At 42.1% G+C, this 18965-nt stretch overlaps 3 protein-coding genes across 4 annotated transcripts in view; 1 reads left to right on the forward strand and 2 right to left on the reverse strand.

Moving 5' to 3' along the window:
• Positions 1–281: 281 nt before the first annotated feature.
• On the reverse strand, positions 282–1947 carry nono (non-POU domain containing, octamer-binding). The gene has a single exon (XM_061986170.1). It carries the CDS (start codon positions 1787–1789, stop codon positions 521–523), a length of 1269 nt encoding a protein of 422 aa, XP_061842154.1. The 5' UTR covers positions 1790–1947; the 3' UTR covers positions 282–520.
• A 142-nt stretch (positions 1948–2089) lies between these two features.
• pold2 (polymerase (DNA directed), delta 2, regulatory subunit) lies at positions 2090–15070 on the forward strand. The gene is made up of 11 exons (XM_061986169.2): positions 2090–2468; positions 2570–2799; positions 4079–4200; positions 6706–6829; positions 6894–7008; positions 7110–7308; positions 9262–9342; positions 9432–9589; positions 9655–9782; positions 14429–14530; positions 14691–15070. Exons 2-11 carry the CDS (start codon positions 2571–2573, stop codon positions 14849–14851), a joined length of 1419 nt encoding a protein of 472 aa, XP_061842153.1. The 5' UTR covers positions 2090–2468; position 2570; the 3' UTR covers positions 14852–15070.
• The window catches only part of aebp1b (AE binding protein 1b), a 28747-nt gene continuing 24842 nt past the window's right edge, over positions 15061–18965 (reverse strand). For both annotated transcript variants that reach the window (XM_072914336.1, XM_061986168.2), the window contains exons 14-22: positions 18393–18516; positions 18007–18203; positions 17738–17914; positions 17487–17647; positions 16896–17413; positions 16679–16818; positions 16425–16524; positions 16174–16340; positions 15061–16080 (exon numbers count right to left, since the gene is read on the reverse strand). In XM_072914336.1, coding sequence (XP_072770437.1) covers positions 15673–16080; positions 16174–16340; positions 16425–16524; positions 16679–16818; positions 16896–17413; positions 17487–17647; positions 17738–17914; positions 18007–18203; positions 18393–18516 — 1992 coding nt within the window. In that variant the 3' untranslated portion in view covers positions 15061–15672. The remainder of the gene's footprint in view (positions 16081–16173; positions 16341–16424; positions 16525–16678; positions 16819–16895; positions 17414–17486; positions 17648–17737; positions 17915–18006; positions 18204–18392; positions 18517–18965) is intronic.

Below are 18965 nucleotides of genomic sequence, written 5' to 3' on the forward strand. Positions count from 1 at the left end.
TCGTGAGATCGACAGGCGGATCGGTGCGGCGTCTTCAGTAATGCGGACGCAGTATCGATCCGTTGTGGTGAAGAAGGAGCTGAGCCGGAAGGCAAAGCTCTCAATTTACCGGTCGATCTATGTTCCCATCCTCACCTATGGTCATGAGCTTTGGGTTATGACCGAAAGGACGAAGTGGCTGGGGAGAGGGAAGTCTGGGCTTCCCTGCTTAGGCTGCTGCCCCTGCGACCCGACCTCGGATAAGCGGAAGAAGATGGATGGATGGACAATAAATAAAAGCGTTCTCAAATGGGATATTTTATTAGAGAAAAATCCACAGGACAAAAAAAATTCATTTTTCTATCCATGAAACAAAGTAAGAAAGCAAAGCTTATGGCTCAACTGTGGCGTTGCGTAACGTCTAAAAACATTTTTCAAAAAAACACCATGGGGAGAAATAAAGACACGTGCCACTTTTCAAAAGAACATTTTCTCTCATTGGACTTAAAAAAAAAAAAAAGAAAAGAAAATTACAAAAAAATTAAAATCTGCGCTGCTTGTTGGGTACATAGTCTCCAGGTCCAGGGAGGCCTCTGGGGAAGCCGCTCTGACCTCCAGGCATGTTGGCGTTGCCCGGGCCCGGCATGAGGGGAGCGTTCTCCGCAGCCATGCCGGAGGATCCCATGTGCATCCTCATCTCCTGCTCTCTGTTCTCCTGGAAGTTGCCTCTGAAGCCCTCCTGCTGCCGCTTCATCATCTCTTCGTTGCGCATCCTCATCTCCTCCTCCCTCCGCCGGCGCTCCTCCTCCTGCCGGAGCTCGGCCTGCTTCCTCTTCTGCACCTCCTGGCTGTGGAGCTCCTCCATCCTGCGCAGCTCCTCCTGGCGCCTCAGCAGGTCTTGTCTCATCAGCATCACCTGATGCTCGTGCCGGGCCGCCCCCATCTCCGCCTCCAGCTTCTCCTGGGCCTCCTTCATGTTGCAGTCCACCATTTCGAACTGCTGCTTCTCCATCTCCATCAGGGCTTTCCAGCGCATGGCGTATTCATACTCGAAGGTGCCCGGCTGAGCGAATCGCGGCGGCTGCTCGCGCTCCTTGTGGTACTGCTGGTTTTTGTTGATGAGCTTTTCCGTCAGACCCTCCTCGTCGTCTAACTGTTCCATGGGCTCCACAGTGATGGGCCGGGGGAAGGCAGTGAGCAAATAGGCGCTATCTTGACATTTGTCCAAAGCCTTTCTTGCAGCTGGCTTGGCGGTGAACTCCACTATCCCCTTCCCAGTGGGCCTCCCTCTGTCATCCACCACGATCACAGCTCGCTCGATCTGACCAAACACAGAAAAGGCCTCCTCCAGGAGCTCATTGGACACAAACTCTGGTAGATTTTTCACAGACAAAGCAGCGCCGTGAGTTGCAAACCTAATCCGAATGGGTCTCCCTCTGAACGGGGTGTCGTCCAGCTCGGCTCGGGCTATCTCGGCGATGATCCTCGTCTCCAGGCGGATGAAGCCGAAGCCCCGGTCTTTGTTGACAAAGATCTCGGATGCCTTCCCGTACTTTGAGAACAGCTTTTCAATGTCCTCCTCCGTGACTCCGGTGGGCAGGTTCCCCACAAAAAGCCTGCTGCGCTGGGTGAAGGTTTTCTCTCCGGGCTTCCTGAAATTTTGCAGGTCCAGAGTCAGGGCCTCGTTCAGGCGGGTGGCGTCGCTGCCGGGGTCCTGGCCGTTAGTGTTCCCCCCCTGTTTCCTCTGGTCGCCCTGCCCGGACTGGCGGTTTGCGCCATGGTTATGCTGAGGACCCCTGTTTCCTTGCATTTTTTTTGGTAATATAATTAAAAAACCGAATCGAGAAATCGTCTGAATCTCTTCGCAGAGGCTTGAAAAATGGCGACTCTACTACGCGTTGAGGGGAGAAGGACGCTATTGTGACGTCAAACCAATGCGACGAATTTTTTTTGAATGAATGACGCAAATGTATGCGACCGAGGGGGAAAAACGACTAATTTATCTGTGTTCTTTAAAGAAAAATACATTAAATATATTGTTATATGTGTAGCATAAACCGTCTTTCTATATATTTTTTACTCTCGCTCCTTTTGTGGCTCTCTCACAAGCCCGGAAACACGTTATACCAGAGATGTTCTTAAGAAGAGATTAACTGATCCTCCTTTTTTTTTCCCGTTTTGCCTAATATGTCTTGGATAACATTGATACGGATATATTTATTTTTGTTAAAGGCAAGAGTCATAACTACATAACAAAAATATATAAAAATAATTACGACCGACGTTTATAAGGAATTTCTAGCGGGTTCTTTGTTCAAAGAAGCCAACGTAAATGTTCCGTCTTATAGGTAAAAGTGAGGGTTCAACCCTACAGAACATCTCTGATAGAGCGAGAATTTCGCGGGTAGTTCTCAATTTGCGCAGTCAGAAAACACAAATTTGAACATTTATAACTTGGTGTTTGGGGCTAACATTTGAAGAAGACCAAGGTGATTAAGGGTGTTGTCTGCCGAGGTTATAGTCGTGTTTATGGTTGAAAGTGCTCAATTAAATTTGTAACTTGGCTAGCTAACAACTTGCTTTTGACTAGCATGTTCTCCGAGCTGAGTGCCCCAAGAGACGGCTCCTCTCTCCTGTGCCGCCCGACAGAGGACCAGGACCAGGCCCCAGTGTTCGAGAGGGCTTCCCCGGCCTACAGCCCCCACTCGGAGCGCTTTGGAGTTGGGGAACGGAGCTTCAGTCGTCAGTATGCTCATATTTACGCTGCACGACTCATGCAGATGAGACCGGTGCTCTCGGAAAAAGCGCAACAAAAGTGGGGTAAGCATGCATGTGAATGTAGGGCTGGGCGATATGGCCTTTTTTTAAATATCGCGATATTTTAAGGCCATATCGCGATACACGATATACATATATATCTCGATATTTTGCCTTAGCCCTGAATGAACACTTGATGCATATAATCACAGCAGTATGATGTGTCTACATTAAAACATTGTTCTTCATACTGCATTAATATCCATCCATCCATTTTCTACCGCTTATTCCCTTTGGGGTCGCGGGGGGCGCTGGAGCCTATCTCAGCTACAATCGGGCGGAAGGCGGGGTACACCCTGGACAAGTCGCCACCTCATCGCAGGGCCAACACAGATAGACAGACAACATTCACACTCACATCCACACACTAGGGCCAATTTAGTGTTGCCAATCAACTTATCCCCAGGTGCATGTCTTTGGAAGTGGGAGGAAGCCGGAGTACCCGGAGGGAACCCACGCAGTCACGGAGAGAACATGCAAACTCCACACAGAAAGATCCCGAGCCCGGGATTGAACCCATGACTACTCAGGACCTTCGTATTGTGAGGCAGATGCACTAACCCCTCTGCCAATGCTACTTTAAAACTTCCATGCAGAGAAGGAAATCACAACTAAAAAAAAATCACTATTTTTTTCATACGGTGTTGATCTGGAAATGTTTGCCTCGGCATTTTGATGGTGTGGGCGTGTGACACCGAACGGAGATGTTGACGTGCGGAGTAAGCACTGTTCATTCTCTAGCAGGTGACTTTTCAAATGATGCTATATATTAGCAGTAATGCTACTTTTTTTTATCAGATTCAGAATAGTTTATAATAGTTATAGCAACGCTTTCGCCCCACACTTGACAAATTACGGTTGTCTGTTTGACATATTCCCACTTGAAGCCAAACCACCGCCAGACGATGGACCCCCTGCTTTTTTGGGGGGGGGAATTCATTCTTCCTTCATTTGTTACCAGATTCACACCTTCTTTCGCTCGTATTATCGCTAGCATCACAGCTAACGTTATCCATGCTGCTACCTCTCTGTTCGGGGAGGGTAGCAATTGTGACAGTATGTGACGTCTGTGAGGAGACACAGGAAAGAGCGAGGAGAGCCTGTAGTGTAATGCCCGCAGCTAAAAGCAACTGCGTGAAAACGTATACTCGAATATCACGATATAGTCATTTTCTATATCGCACAGAGACAAACCTGCGATATATCGCGCATATCGATATATCGCCCAGCCCTAGTGTGCACGTATTTGTGTGTTTAGTGTTCTAATACGGTTTGTGTGCAGGATCGAATGTACTCGTCCGTCAACTGTGTGATCTTCAGACTGGAGAACAGTGTTGCATTGTGGGAACGTTGTTCAAGCGTATGGACTTACAGCCATCCATCCTTAAGGAGATCAGTGAGGATGTAAGTGTACTTTACTTTCACTTGCTCCAAACCTCAGTGAACTTTAAGTAGGGTTCAATTAATCAATCAATCAATGTTTATTTATATAGCCCTAAATCACAAGTGTCTCAAAGGGCTGCACAAGCCACAACGACATCCGCGGTTCAGCGCCCACATAAGGGCAAGGAAAAACTCACAACCCAGTGGGACGTCGATGAGAATGACTATGAGAAACCTTGGAGAGGCCCGCATATGTGGGTAACCGCCCCCCTCTAGGGGAGACCAGATGCAATGGATGTCGAGTGGGTCTGACATAATATTGTTAAAGTCCAGTCCATAGTGGATCTAACATAATAGTGAGAGTCCAGTCTATAGTGGGGCCAGCAGAAGACCATCCCGAGCGGAGACGGGTCAGCAGGGCAGAGGTGTCCCCAACCGATGCACAGGCGAGCGGTCCACCCCGGGTCCCGACTCTGGACAGCCAGCACTTCATCCATGGCCATCGGACCTGTGTCCCACAACCTCCACTAGGGAGAGGGGGGCAGAGGAGAAAAGAAAAGAAACGGCAGATCAACTGGTCTAAAAAAAAAAAAAGGGGGCTATTCAAAGGCTAGAGTATACAAATGAGTTTTGAGATGGGACTTAAATGTTTCTACTGAGGTAGCATCTCTAACTGTTACCGGGAGGGCATTCCATAGTGCTGGAGCCCGAATAGAAAACGCTCTACAGCCCGCAGACTTTTTTTGGGCTCTGGGAATCACTAATAAGCCGGAGTTCTTTGAACGCAGATTTCTTGCCGGGACATATGGTACATTACAAACGGCAAGATAGGATGGAGCTAGACTGTAGTATTTTATACGTAAGTAGTAAAACCTTAAAGTGACATCTTAAGTGCACAAGAAGCCAGTGCAGGTGAGCCAGTATAGGCGTAATATGATCAAACTTTCTTGTTCTAGTCAAAAGTCTAGCAACCGCATTTTGTACCAACTGTAATCTTTTAATGCTAGACATAGGGAGACACGAAAATAATACGTTACAGTAATAGAGACGAGAGGTAACGAACGCATGAATATTGATCTCAACGTCGCTAGTGGATAAAATGGGACACATTTTTGCGATATTATGGAGATGAAAGAAGGCCGTTTTAGTAACACTCTTAATGTGTGACTCAAACGAGAGAGTTGGGTCGAAGACAATACCCAGATTCTTTACCGAGTCGCCTTGTGTAATTGTTTGGTTGTCAAATGTTAAGGTGGTATTATTAAATAAATGTCGGTGTCTAGCAGGACCGATAATCAGCATTTCCGTTTTCTTGGCGTTGAGTTGAAAAAAGTTAGCGGACATTCATTCTTTAATTTCATTAAGACACGTCTCCAGCTGACTACCATCCGGCGTGTTGGTCAGCTTTAGGGGCATGTAGAGTTGGGTGTCATCAACATAACAGTGAAAGCTAACACCGTATTTACGTATGATGTCGTCTAGCGACAGCATGTAGATTCTAAGGAGTGCAGGGCCAAGAACCGAACCCTGGGTTCAGTAGGCAATACCTGTGAAGTTACACAAAAACCGGACCCATGTACTTTTAAATTCTCTACTTAATTGAAAATATCTTCAAACTGTCAAGTATTTCAAGGGGAATTTTACCTCTCATTCACAATTTCTTATGTAGGGCAAGAACATTTATGCATTCTAACCAGGGCAGGTTTTTGCTATGGACAATGTGGGCGATCGCTAAAGGGTGCGCGCAACAAAATAAAAACAAAACTGGTTCGTTATTTAGGCCAGTGTTTTTTATCCACTGTGCCGCGGCACACTAGTGTGCCGTGAGATATTGTCTGGTGTGCCGTGGGAAATTATGCAACTTCACCTAATTGGTCCCAAAAATATTTTTTGCAAATCAATAATTTATAATCTTCAAATAATGTGCCGTTGCTTAGTGTCTGTGCTGTGTAAAACTCGGCAGGGTAACCACGTAATACTCTATGTCAGTAGGTGGCAGCAGGTAGTTAATTGCTTTGTAAAAGTCGGAATGTGTCGGGTGAGACGAGGATGGTTTTTTGTGATCCCAATATGCAGACCACAGCGGGACGCAGCGTGCAGGTAAAAAGGTATGTAATGCTTAAACCAAAAATGAACAAAAGGGAAAGGAAAAGGCAATGGCTATGCAAAACAAAAGTAAAACCGGATATTGTCTGCTGTGTTTTTCTCTGGCGAAGCAGGTGTGTATTAGGTGTGTTGTGAAGCGTATGATGCAGTTCCATTATAATTTGTTTATGAACAAGAACGAACTTGAAGCTTCCAAACAAGCATGGAAACACTGGATCTGGATTTTTCTTCAGCGCTGACTCAGTGCTCACTTGCAAGAATTGACGCAGCTCGCCAGAGAAAAAGTGTTGCACAGTATTCGGTACTGACGATACTGAAAAAAGTTAGTATTAATGTCATTTGTGCGTGTTGGTATTGATAATTTTTGATAACCCTAATTGTAAGGTAAAAGTCTGTTTTCCTCTATCTTCTCGTCTTCAGCACAACCTGCTGCCCCAGCCTCCCCGAGTTAAATTCATCAGTGACAACGACGTGCTGATCCTGGAGGACGAGCTTCAGAGAATCAAACTAGAAGGCAAAATTGACATAGATAAGTGTGTGACAGGTGAGAGGATTGTTGGACATGAAAAAATTAAATGAGTGCGCATAAGTGATAGCTTTTCAATTAGGTAGCGTCATTGCAATATACGGAGCTGAGAGGAATGATGGCAAGTTCACAGTGGAGGACTTCTGCACAGCTGATCTCCCAGTGCAGACTGCAAGACCCGCACTGAGTGCAGATAGGTATACTGATACATACACACGCATAAAAAGCAGTCATCCTGCGAGCTTTCGATGTAATGTAAGTAACTGCAATATCCATCCTTTTTCTTTACCCCATGCAGATTTGTGCTGTTGGTCTCAGGACTCGGTCTCGGAAGCAGTCATGCTGACAGCATGCTTGGACTACAGCTGCTGGTGGACATGGTCACGGGTCAGCTCGGGGAACAAGGGGAGCAGAGTGGGGCAGCGACAATATCAAGAGTGTTGATGGCGGGAAACCTCCTAAGTGAGAGCACTCAAGACAAAGATGCCTCGACCAGGGTGAGTTGTGTCTCTGAGCCTTTCAAGTAGGCTGCAGAGAAACTTCATGTTTGTTGTTAAACAAGCTTAAAAACACAAGATATTGTTGCACATTTGTAATGACACAACAAAAAAGCTAAGTTTTACCCGTCCACCGACAAACGCTGAAACCAGAGTTTTAAAAAGACAAAGTTTTTAAGGACAAAACTATACATTTGCAATGTTTACAATAGGCCAAAATGGATAAAAAAGATGTGTTTTAGAAATGTCGAAATTTTAATGGACATGGTCTTGACAGGATAAGCGAATAAATAAATAAATCGCCTTGGGTGAATTAAGTACGGTTGCCCTTTGGAGTCCGAACAGTTTAGAGGTTGAACAACTCTAAATTCAAACAGAAAAAGGAAAGGAAATCAAATCCAGAACTAGGACCAAAACAAGGTGCAAGGGGACTAGACCAGACAATGCAGCGAGCCACCTCACCGAGAAATCCGACCAACTCCTTTATTATAGGGCACTTTTGTTCCAGTTTTACATGTCCATGAATTTAACAAATGTATGTCAACTGTTTCTTGTTTCAAATGCACTGTTTTCAAAAGTTGCAAGTGATAAACGCTTATTAAGTGAAACGAAAATAAATATAAAACTGCATCAATATACATACGGTACATTAAAGATGCATCAATAATCGATTTTTAATCGAATCGTAGCTCCTGAATCGTAATCGAATCATCAGGTGGCCAAAGATTCCCACCTCTAATAAACAAGGTCAGTAGTTTTTATTTTTAGCGCTTTGCCTTTCCTTTCTTATGAATGGACAACATTTTGTTAGTCATTTTCATTTTTGTAAGAGCTGAATGAATTACAATGTAAATAAATATTTATGAATGAATTAGTCATCATTGTTGTTAGTAAACACATGCCTAAAAGGACATAAGCTGCGTTTAGAAGTCGATGGAAAATCAGAGCCATTAAATATGTGTATGCTTTATCTGATTAGTTGACTAATCGTTAAGATAATCACATTGACTAATCGACTATCAATATAACTGTTAGTTGCAGCCCTATTTGAAACCTGAAGAGACGCTGAATCAGAATATATAATAATAATATTACATGTATTTCTTTTAAATACAATAAACTTTGATTTCTCTTTTTACCATTGTAATTGAATGGTCAATAACTTTTCATTATCCTCAACAAGTAAACAAAACATGTAAATAAAATAGATTCTGTCTTAACCACTGTTAGCAAAAATTGCACTTAAACAAACACCAAACATCTTGGAATACAGTTTTTTCCCCAATTGGAAGACTGGGTCGGGTGGTTTGTTTTCTTTTCTATTTTTGGTTGTTGTTGTTGTTGCCATGACTTTCCAATCATGTTGCTCAATGTCACACAAAGGGACATTTTGGCTTTGCAATCATATTGTCCTCCTAATTTTTGTTACCACGCAGTGTTTCCCGACTTGCCAGGCTTTTTCTCCGTGCATCTTATGTGTGTAATCTAGCGGACCCGCCTCTGCCCACAGAAACAAACATTGTAGATGACTGACGGGAGGATTCACTCCGTTCATTTATTTCTGTTATTGTATACACACGCTCAGGTGCTGAGAGCGATGCACAGAGTGAACCCACTTGTATCCTGTTTGAAAGCGAGCGACGAACAAAACAGACACACACGTACATGGCAATTTATCAATGATTGTGAAGTTATGGAGTTAATTCTTAATTGTCATACGAAAAATTGATATATTTACCATCGGTCAAGGTCTAGTTATTGCAATGATTAATGATGATATAAAAACTCTCCTCGGGTTTGCTGGTAATTAATGCTTACTGTACAAACACAGGAAATACTTTAACTTTCTCTATCAGACTTTGCATTTGGCAGTGATGCCAATGTCAACAACTGTACATAATTTAAAATGAATGCTATTTTGCATGTAACTTCCTGTTTTCTGTGCGTGTCAAGGCCAAATACCTGACCAAGAAGACTCAAGCTGGCAGTGTAGAGGCCATTCGCTTGTTGGATGAGTTACTGCTACAGCTTGTGGTGAGCCTTCCTACCTCCACTCGCCACTCTTTTAGTTACAGATTGTTGTTGTGCAAATTCATCCAGAATTGTCACTCCTGTCCCTCTAGTCATCAGTCCCAGTGGATGTGATGCCCGGCCAGTACGACCCCACCAACTACACGCTGCCTCAACAGCCTTTGCACCGCTGCATGTTCCCTCTGTCTTCAGTCTACCCCACCCTAAAGTTGTCCTCCAACCCATACCAGGCCACTGTGGATGGAGTGAGGTGAGGAAAAAATACAAGCATTGGTCAGACATTTGCTTCAAAGCTTTGCGTTTGCTTCCATTCAGATTTCTTGGAACCTCGGGTCAGAATGTCAGCAACATTATGCAGTACAGCAGCATGAACAGTCACCTGGAGATTCTAGAGGAAACACTACGATTGCGCCACCTCGCTCCAACAGCACCGGATACCCTCGGTAATTCATGCGCTCGGCTGTACAACAATCTAGATCAGGGGTGACCATTACGTCGATCGCAAGCTACCGGGCGATCGCGGAGGGTGTGTCAGTTGATCGTTAGCCCGGCATTAAAAATAGTCCTAAAAATTTGCGATCATCAATCTTCAATATGACGTCACTTGATTGACATTTGCAGCACCCTGATCTTGATGATACTGGGTGCTGCGGGCTCAGTATTAAAAAAACACGACTGACAGGAAGGTGAGAAACACTTTATATTTCAACAGACTCTCGCGCCGTACATGCCGTCAAAAGCCTAAAGACCGACCACACAGTTCCCGTCTTCACAATAAAAGTGCTGCTCCATACTGCCTGCGCTAACAAAATAAGAGTCTCAAAAAGCTAGCGCACACAAGCCAGCAAGCTACGGAGTTTGCCGTCAATATATTTCTTGTTGTCAATGCAAGTCATCGGAATCAGGGAATGCACCAAATTATATTTTTGTCTTCATGAAAGAAAGGAATCTATATGTTATGGTTATGATTTGAGTTTAGTTCGAACATGCTTACAATTACAACATGATACATGTGTTAAACATGCTTGTATTTTTATTAAACACCTTTAAACATGTTAACAAAAACATCTGTTTAATAAATAAATACATATAAATTATAAATATATATATATATGTATATATATATAATTTTTTATATATATATGTGTGTGTATGTGTATATGTATGTGTATATATATATATATATATATATATATATATATATATATATATATATATATATATATATATATATATATAATTATTTGTAGATACATATGAAGATGAGGTAGATCACCTCGATTTGGTCATTTGAAAAGTAGTTCGCCTGCTGAAAAGGTGTGGGCACCCCTGATCTAGATCAGCGGTTTCCAAAATGTATTTGGGGGGTGTGCACTGGGAGAGTTTATAGTAATCTAATGCAATTGTCTTTTACCGTTTGTACAGTACATCCGAAAAGGATTCACAGCGCTTCACTTTTTCTTCATTTTGTTATGTTACAGCCTGATCCCAAAATGGAATCAATTATTTTTTGTCCTCAAAATTCTACAGATATAATGACAATGTAAAACGTTTTTTATTTGAGCAAATGTATTAAAAATAAAAAATAACATGTATATAAGTATTCACAGCTTTTCCCCAATACTTTGTTGATGCATCTTTGGCAGCAATTTCAGCGTTGATTTTTATTCAGATTGTCTCTGTACGTCGCTGCATTCATTTTTCCCTCTATCCTAACTGGTCAAAACATCCCCACGGCATGATTCCGCCTCCAGCATGCTTCACTGTAGAGTTGGTATTGGCCTGGAACATGATGCCTGGCATTCACGCCATAGAGTTCAATCTTTGTCTCTTCAGACCACAGAATTTTGTTTGTCATGGTCTGAGAGTCTTGTCATGGTCTGAGAGTCTTTCAGGTGCATTTTGGCAAACTGTTTTTTTTTACCTGGAAAAGGGTTCCGTCTGGCCACTATACCATACAGGCCTGATTGGTGGTTTGCTGCAGAGATGGTTGTTCTTCTGGAAGGTTCTCCCTACTCCATAGAGGAATGCTGTAGCTCTGTCAGAGTCACCTCTCTGATTAGACTAAGATGAATGCAGCAATGTACAGAGACATCCTGGATGAAAAACCTGATAGAACTTGAGAGGTGCTGCAAAGAGGATTGGGCAAAAAGGAATAGGCAAAACTGCTCAATGATAGGTGTGCCAAGCTTGTGGCATCGTATTCAAAAAGACTTTAGGCTGAAATTGCTGCCAAAGATTCATCAACAACGTATTGAGCAAACACTATGAATACTTAGTACATGTTGGTTTTTTTTAATTTTTAATACATTTGCTAAAGTAAAAATAAAAATACATTGTCATCATGGGGTATTGTGTGTAGAATTTTGAGGACAAAAAGGAATTTATTCCATTTTGCATAACAAAATGTGGAAAAAGTAAAGGGCTGTGAATACTTACTGGATGCACTGTATACAACAAAGAAAAGCACCACGTCAAATTTAAACCACAAAATGAAAACTGACGGGAATGGAAACAATTCCTTCAACCCTATTGTTGAAAGTTCTGGGTAGTTTTTTTTTACTAATTTTAATCCAAAAAGACAAAACAACGCATTTCTCTGCGCACAGAACAAACCGGCGTCAATGACGACATGCATTCAGTGAATTGTTTTATTTTTATATGATGTAATCAATTTATGTCATGGTTAGGTTTCTTTTCAGAAAATATTTTGTTTAAGGTTTCACTACATTCAAAAAATTAAGGCTGGCATTCGATAATGATTGTTGGTTGGCGATCCAATTCAGAATCAATTTTCGATTCAAACCGATATAAACCGATCCTGGCAATATATTATTTGGCCTAAAAATTATAATAAAACATTTTCATAACAGGTTACAAAAGCTCCTACTGGAGATGGCCTAAAAAACAGTCTTTTTCAAAATTAGATATTTTTACAAAATAGATTATTGAAAACTACCTAGTGGATGTTATGGATGTAATGTTGTATAAAAATAGCTCACATTCACTTTGGAACACTTTTCATGTCAGTACAAGTGTTGAATTAGGAAAATAGTTTATCAGATGTCACTTTTGAATGAAATAGAGTTATGTAGAAAAGCTAATACAGGTGTCCAAACAGAAGCTTGTTTAATTTGAATTAGTTGCAAAACTCAGATGAGGAAACAGTTACTAAATGGAATAAACAATTGATTTAAAGTCCAAGACTATATTTGACATTTTTAAAATGTTAACTAGTTTTATTTGTTGCAGATTTCACAATCTTCCCGATGTATATTTTTTTCTACATTTTTAGATGTCACTGTTAAGCAAGGAAAAATCAACACAACACTTTTTTTAGAAGCTTTTTTGTCATTGGCCCACACCCAAATGGTTTGGTGTGGTTCATTCACATTTAAAAAAACAAAAAAACAACTTCTTTCATTTCCCCAGAGTAGTCCCATTGAGATTAAGAATCTCTTTTGCAAGGGAGTCCTGCCACACACATCCATACACCAGTGTGGGTGGCACTGGGAGAAAGGTGGGTGTCTTGCCCAGTGACTAAAACGTCAGAAGCTGGATTCGTACCAGGAACCTTCAAGCTTCTGGATGACATTTTGATATTTTAAATTTTTTTAAATAACATGCTATAAACAGATATTATACATATTTAAATACAAAACTTTGTGCTATAGGTTACTTAGTATATTATTATACATTATTAAAAAGTTCAGCTTTTCCCCATTAATCCCAGATTTTTTGCTCTTTTTTTCTTACATTTTTACGTTTTTTTTGGATGGATTTTATTTGAAAATGGACAACTTGAATAGACAACCAATTTTGGCAGACACTATTTGCTCAAAGTATCGGATCGGTATCGCCAATACCAACCTAAATTTTTACTTGGTATTGGATCAGAAACAAAATCAGTGGTATCGCACAAAACTACTTTCAACTTCTTCTAATAGTGAAACGAACTGTTGGTGGTTTACCGTATTTTCCGGACTATAAGTCGCAGTTTTTTTCTTAGTGTGCGACTTATACTCAGGAGCGACTTATGTGTGAAATTATTAACACATTACCGTAAAATATGAAATAATGTTATTTAGCTCATTCACGTAAGAGACTAGACGTATAATATTTCATGGGATTTAGCGATTATGAGTGACAGATTGTTTGGTAAATGTATAGCATGTTCTATATGTTATAGTTATTTGAATGACTCTTACCATAATATGTTACGTTAACATACCAGGCACGTTCTCAGTTGGTTATTTATGCCTCACATAACGTACATTTATTCAGCCTGTTGTTCACTATTCTTTATTTATTTTAAATTGCCTTTCAAATGTCTATTCTTGGTGTTGGGTTTTATCAAATAATTTCCCCCCTCTTGTCCCCACAATTTCCCCCTCTGTCTTCCTTTTTTTCTCTTTCTGTCCCCTCCTGCTCCGGCCCGGCTGCACCAAATGATAATATAAATACATTTAATAAAGTCAAATACAAATAAGGAAACATGAGAAGTATCCTACACTTCTCTTTTGTAAAGTAAATCTGAACAGCCGATATGGGCATCTACATCAACTATATGATTTGCCTGAGAAGCTGGACAGAACACACACAAAAAAAAAAAATTCCCCAAAAAATGCGACTTTACTCCAGTGCGACTTATATATGTTTTTTCCCTTCTTTATTATGCATTTTCGGCTGGTGCGACTTATACTCCGGAGCGACTTATACTCCGAAAAATACGGTAATCCTTTTGCCATTATTTTGTCCACCATGTGAAAGACAAGATTGATCTGTCTATTGCCAGCTTAAAATGCAATTGCTTGGCAGCAAGCGATGACGCATAGGAGGTGTGACGTACATTTCAATTGACAAAATATTAAAATACGTTTTATTTTTATATTACAAGATCACCAAACTATACAAAATAACAACTGCTACATTTAAATGTACTAACTAAATAAAATAAATTACAATTAAATGGACATTATTTATTGACAGTTTGTTTCAAAGCAAATAGGGAGCCAGGATGGAAAGCCACCGATTGCCAAGCCCTGATTTAGATTCTAATCATATATACCTCATGTGTATTTGCTGTCAGGTTGTTACCCATTTTATATGAAAGATCCGTTCATCTTGGAAGAGTGTCCCCATGTTTACTTCAGCGGGAACGCCCCTACCTTCGAGTCAAAGCTTCTTTCAGGTGTGTATTTGTGCACAAGTTCATTTGCCTGTGTGTAATTTCTTTGTACAATATTCACAGTATATTGATCGTTCAACTTCAGCATAAAGTATACAAAGTGATTCGCCTTTTCACTGCAAATGCAGTGTATAAAACACGCTTTATCCTCTGGCGTTACCAGGTCCTGATGGCCAGGAAGTCCTCTTGGTCACCGTCCCAAAGTTCAGCAGCACCCAAACAGCATGCCTTGTCAACTTACGCACTCTTGAATGTGAGCCGGTCAGCTTCTCCGCTTTTTCTGCTGGCGACGATGACGAGAGCGAGATGAACGTCAGCCACTGAGGGTCCGTAATAACTTTTAACATAATGCCCACACATGTACAGTATTATGAAAGGTTTTCTTGGTAACATAAAATCTTCCAAGGTTATTAAAATTGGCCTACATTTGAAACTCAATTTCTCACACACGTATGAAGAAACACTGTCAGACTTCATTTCATATAAAGTATATTTTTCATGGGTGTAAACAGAGTAAAGAGTTACATGTGGTGTAAAAACAAATCTTTTTTTTAATTGTGCATCTGCAACAAAATTCATGTATAAAAAGCTTTAATATTGCGTCAAAGATCCAGCATGAACAATCCAACTGAAAAAGATGGTTAATTTCAGTGAAGGATCATATTTTCAAGTGTTACAGTATATATTTAACAAGGTTAAAGTAAGTTACAGACATGACCCAACTTTGTTTTACAATAGACACAAAAGCCAAATTCCTACCAAGCAGTACAGTTTGTCACTTTGGTATTGTACAGTCTTTTTTTAAATAATTTTCTAAGGTTTGATACCAACTGTTACCATAGTGTGGAATGGTGCGTCACAGGTTAAACATAGCGTTGGAAATATTTTCATCATACTTTGGCATAAGACTTTTACCAGCTGTTCTCTTTTATGGCGCCGGACCGAGTCATGTACCTACTCTGTTTCACTAAGAAGTCACCCTGTTGTCTTAGCTGACAGTCCTCTTCATCCTGCCTGCAAACCCCATGGTAAGAGTAAACAGACCAGATCAGGGCTTCCTATTCCAAACTGTGCTGCTTGGTTGAGCTCGCTTTCTGGATTGTAGTAGCTCAGAGAATATGACGATGACGAGTGCAGTGAGTGCTTTAATAGTCCTCAATCTTGTACTCATAGTTGTAATCCAGAGTGGAGTCTGTGAAGCCTTCAGGTACTGATGATTGTCCCTCCTCTAATAGCCACGAGTCATACCAGGGTGTGGTGATCTCTGGCGTTGTGGGAATTGTAGTAGTTGTTGGTGGTAAGGTGGTGGTTGTTGTTGTTGTTGTTGTTGCTGCTGATGTTGATTTTAACTTCAGTAACCTCTGCTGCCGGAGACGGCGAATACGAGCAATTTTGAGTCTCCTTTGCTGTTCTTTGCTCTTTTGTGAATCTGGTGAGTTCCCATTGTTTCCATTAACCACCCGTCCATTGCCATTGACAACTATGGGGGGTGGGACTCTAGTGTTGCCATGGCTGACCAGGCGAATTGGTTTGTTGCCATGGAGCGCCAAAATCTGTGGGCCAATGTAAAAAAGAAAACCCCTTCATCTGAGGCCAAAGTATACTCTGGTATTGTCTGGTATTGTATGAAGTCATCATGGCCTCACCTGTTTAATGCGGTCCCAGTTGGATTTGGCCAAGTTGAAGCTGCAGGTGGTTGCTCCCGCCTGGTAACCCACTACGCACAGTTTGGTCAGTGAAGAAAAGCCATCAGCTTTTGCCGTCACACGGTACTCTCCGGGGTTTAGCAGCCGCCAGTAGTCACCAGTTGGCGCTACAGAGCAAAATAGGGTTTGAGTTTAAGTGTGTGTTTTGCAAAATTTGGCTGTCATGTCATATTTTGTGCATTTGATCTGACCCGTAGTGACGTCATGGTTTATCCCTTCTACAGACACAGTAGCGTTTGCAATAGGATCGCCCTGCTGATCCTTTACTATGCCTCGAATGCCACGATGAACCTAAGCGCAACACCAAGTAAATTAGAGTTAACAGTTAAATTATAAACACCAGGACCTACTTACTATGGCAGGGCACCCTACAACAAAAATGTTTTTATTTTGAGGATTCCACATGAGAAAAGTATCCTTAGTAGATTGTGTGTGAGCGTCTGACCTGCTCCATGAAGATAAGCATGGCCTCCCTGTTCTTTTCCCACTCGCGCTGAAGCTCCGTCTCATGAGGGAATTTATCACAGCCCAGGAAAATGGACAGCTCCAAGCAGTTGGTGTGCAAGTAGCTAAAGTCATTCATGCCTGTGGAGATAAATATGTTTACTTTGGGCGTATCACAGACGGGTCAACAGCCATTGAAGAAATTAATCTCTGCTCACTTCCTGTGACTGGCTTCCATTTAGCCCGGTTGACGATGCCATGCGCTCCTGACGTGATGTCCCCATGGCAGGACCCGTGGTAGTTGTGTGTCATGGTCAGATGTGTGGAGGCGTAGGACACGGCTAACCATCTAAAGAGGGATTCATCTGGGATCTCTTGCAAATCATCTTCAGGCTCAGCATATTGGTAGCCTCCGCTTCGCTGTCTGTCATCCTCTTCTTCCTCCCTGTGACCATAACCCTGGTTGTAGCTGGGATCATAGCCATGGTCATATCCTTGGTTGTGGTCATAGCCATGTCCATGGTCGTAACCTTGACCGTGATCATAGCCCTGGTTGTGATCATAGCCTTGGTTGTGATCATAGCCCTGGCCTTGGTCATAGCCCTGGCCCTGGTCGTAGCCCTGACTGTAGCCGTGACCCCCCCACTCCTCATGCTCTGGATAACCTCTGTTTTGATCCGGCTCCTCATGGTATCCGTGTCCCCACTCTGTCACATCAAAGCCCTCCTCTTCATACCTGTATTAAGTACATGAAATAAGGACTACTAAAGGACACAGAAGTTGAATGAGCATGAGGTGTGAGGTCCTACTGTCTCTTCTTGCGGCTGTGCGGCTTGTCCTCGGCAGGCTTGTTGAGACGTAAACTGTCATAGGGATACGCCACAAATGACTCGCCACCCTGGAAGTTTGCACCCAACACAAACGGGTGGCTTTCCATCCAAGAAATAATGGCCCTGGTCTCTCCAGCAATCTAAGATCAAACAGAAGAACCGGAACCCACACAAGTGATGTACAAGTCTATAGAAAGACACTTTTTCCATGTAGAAGAAAAGCACCTTACCGAGCTGTTGGACATTCCGTTGTCAGGTATGGCGATGTGGTGATTGGGGGCTAGTTTGGGCACCATGCCTCTATCTACTGTATCCCACAGGATGCTGTTTAGATCAGGAAAGTTTTGGAAAATGTCAAATCCCTCGTTGGTGAAGTGGCCGGTGGCCCATCCACTTAGTTCTGAGCCCTGCAAGTAGGAGAAAAAAGTGGACCACATGCAGCAAAATTACTAACCACAGACATTTCCACACACTTTTTAGATGCAATTTTCCAACTCACTGCTTCAAATGCTTCTTCGTGTCCATCAGGGTTGAGCGAGGGCACCAAGTGGATGCGTATCCCATCCACCAGCCGCTGAGCTCGAGGGTTTCGGTCTCTGTATTCCTTGCACAAGTACTGCATAAGAAGCAGTATCATTTCCCGGCCCACTGCCTCGTTACCATGGAGACCTGCTGTAAAGCGGAACTCTGGCTCACCTGCAGAGAATGCCAAACAAGAGGGCATCGTGTTCCATCAATGATGAACGAATGACTCAATCTGGTGTTTATTGGTATAGGAAACAAAAAGGGGCCTTGATTCAACCTGATGAATCTATTCCTTTTCATCTACAGGAAACCTAGATTTTAACTTCAATAACGATATTGTCATACATCACATATTCTCACCTATTTCGTGCTCTGTGGGATTGCCAGAGATTACGATGGCCATGATGTCTAGTCCTTTGGAGCTGCGACCCAGGCTGTAGACGCTGGTGATATTGGGACACTCTTCGTGCACTGACTTCATTAGCTGAACAACAGAGAATGTTTCAACGTTGTATTGTGTTCCTTTTGAACACACATCGAATTATATTTTTCTATGTGAGCTGTGTCAGATAAAGGCGAAATACACCCTCTAATGCTCGTCAATTGTGAATGTGAGCTTGGAGTGAAACTGATCCCACAAGGAGCAAAGTAAGCTTTGTAAAACAATTGTTCATTTTGAAGCTTGGATCAACTTTACTCTGTCTGTGTGAAAACTGAAGGTCCAGCACAGCCCTCATTGCTTGATTGTGGAAGGTAACATTGCCCTCTAGTGGTTTGACAAATGAATGAGCTGCAAGGTTTTCTCCCGAATCTACATACAGCACAGTGCCATAGAGGGGAACTGCACTTTTGGAATTTTGCCTATCGTTCAAAATTTCTATGAGAGACAACAACACACATGGTTTTTATTTTTGCATTCTAATTTGTAATAAT

Source organism: Nerophis lumbriciformis, linkage group LG12 (genome assembly GCF_033978685.3).
Source record: "Nerophis lumbriciformis linkage group LG12, RoL_Nlum_v2.1, whole genome shotgun sequence".
Lineage (NCBI taxonomy): Eukaryota > Metazoa > Chordata > Actinopteri > Syngnathiformes > Syngnathidae > Nerophis > Nerophis lumbriciformis.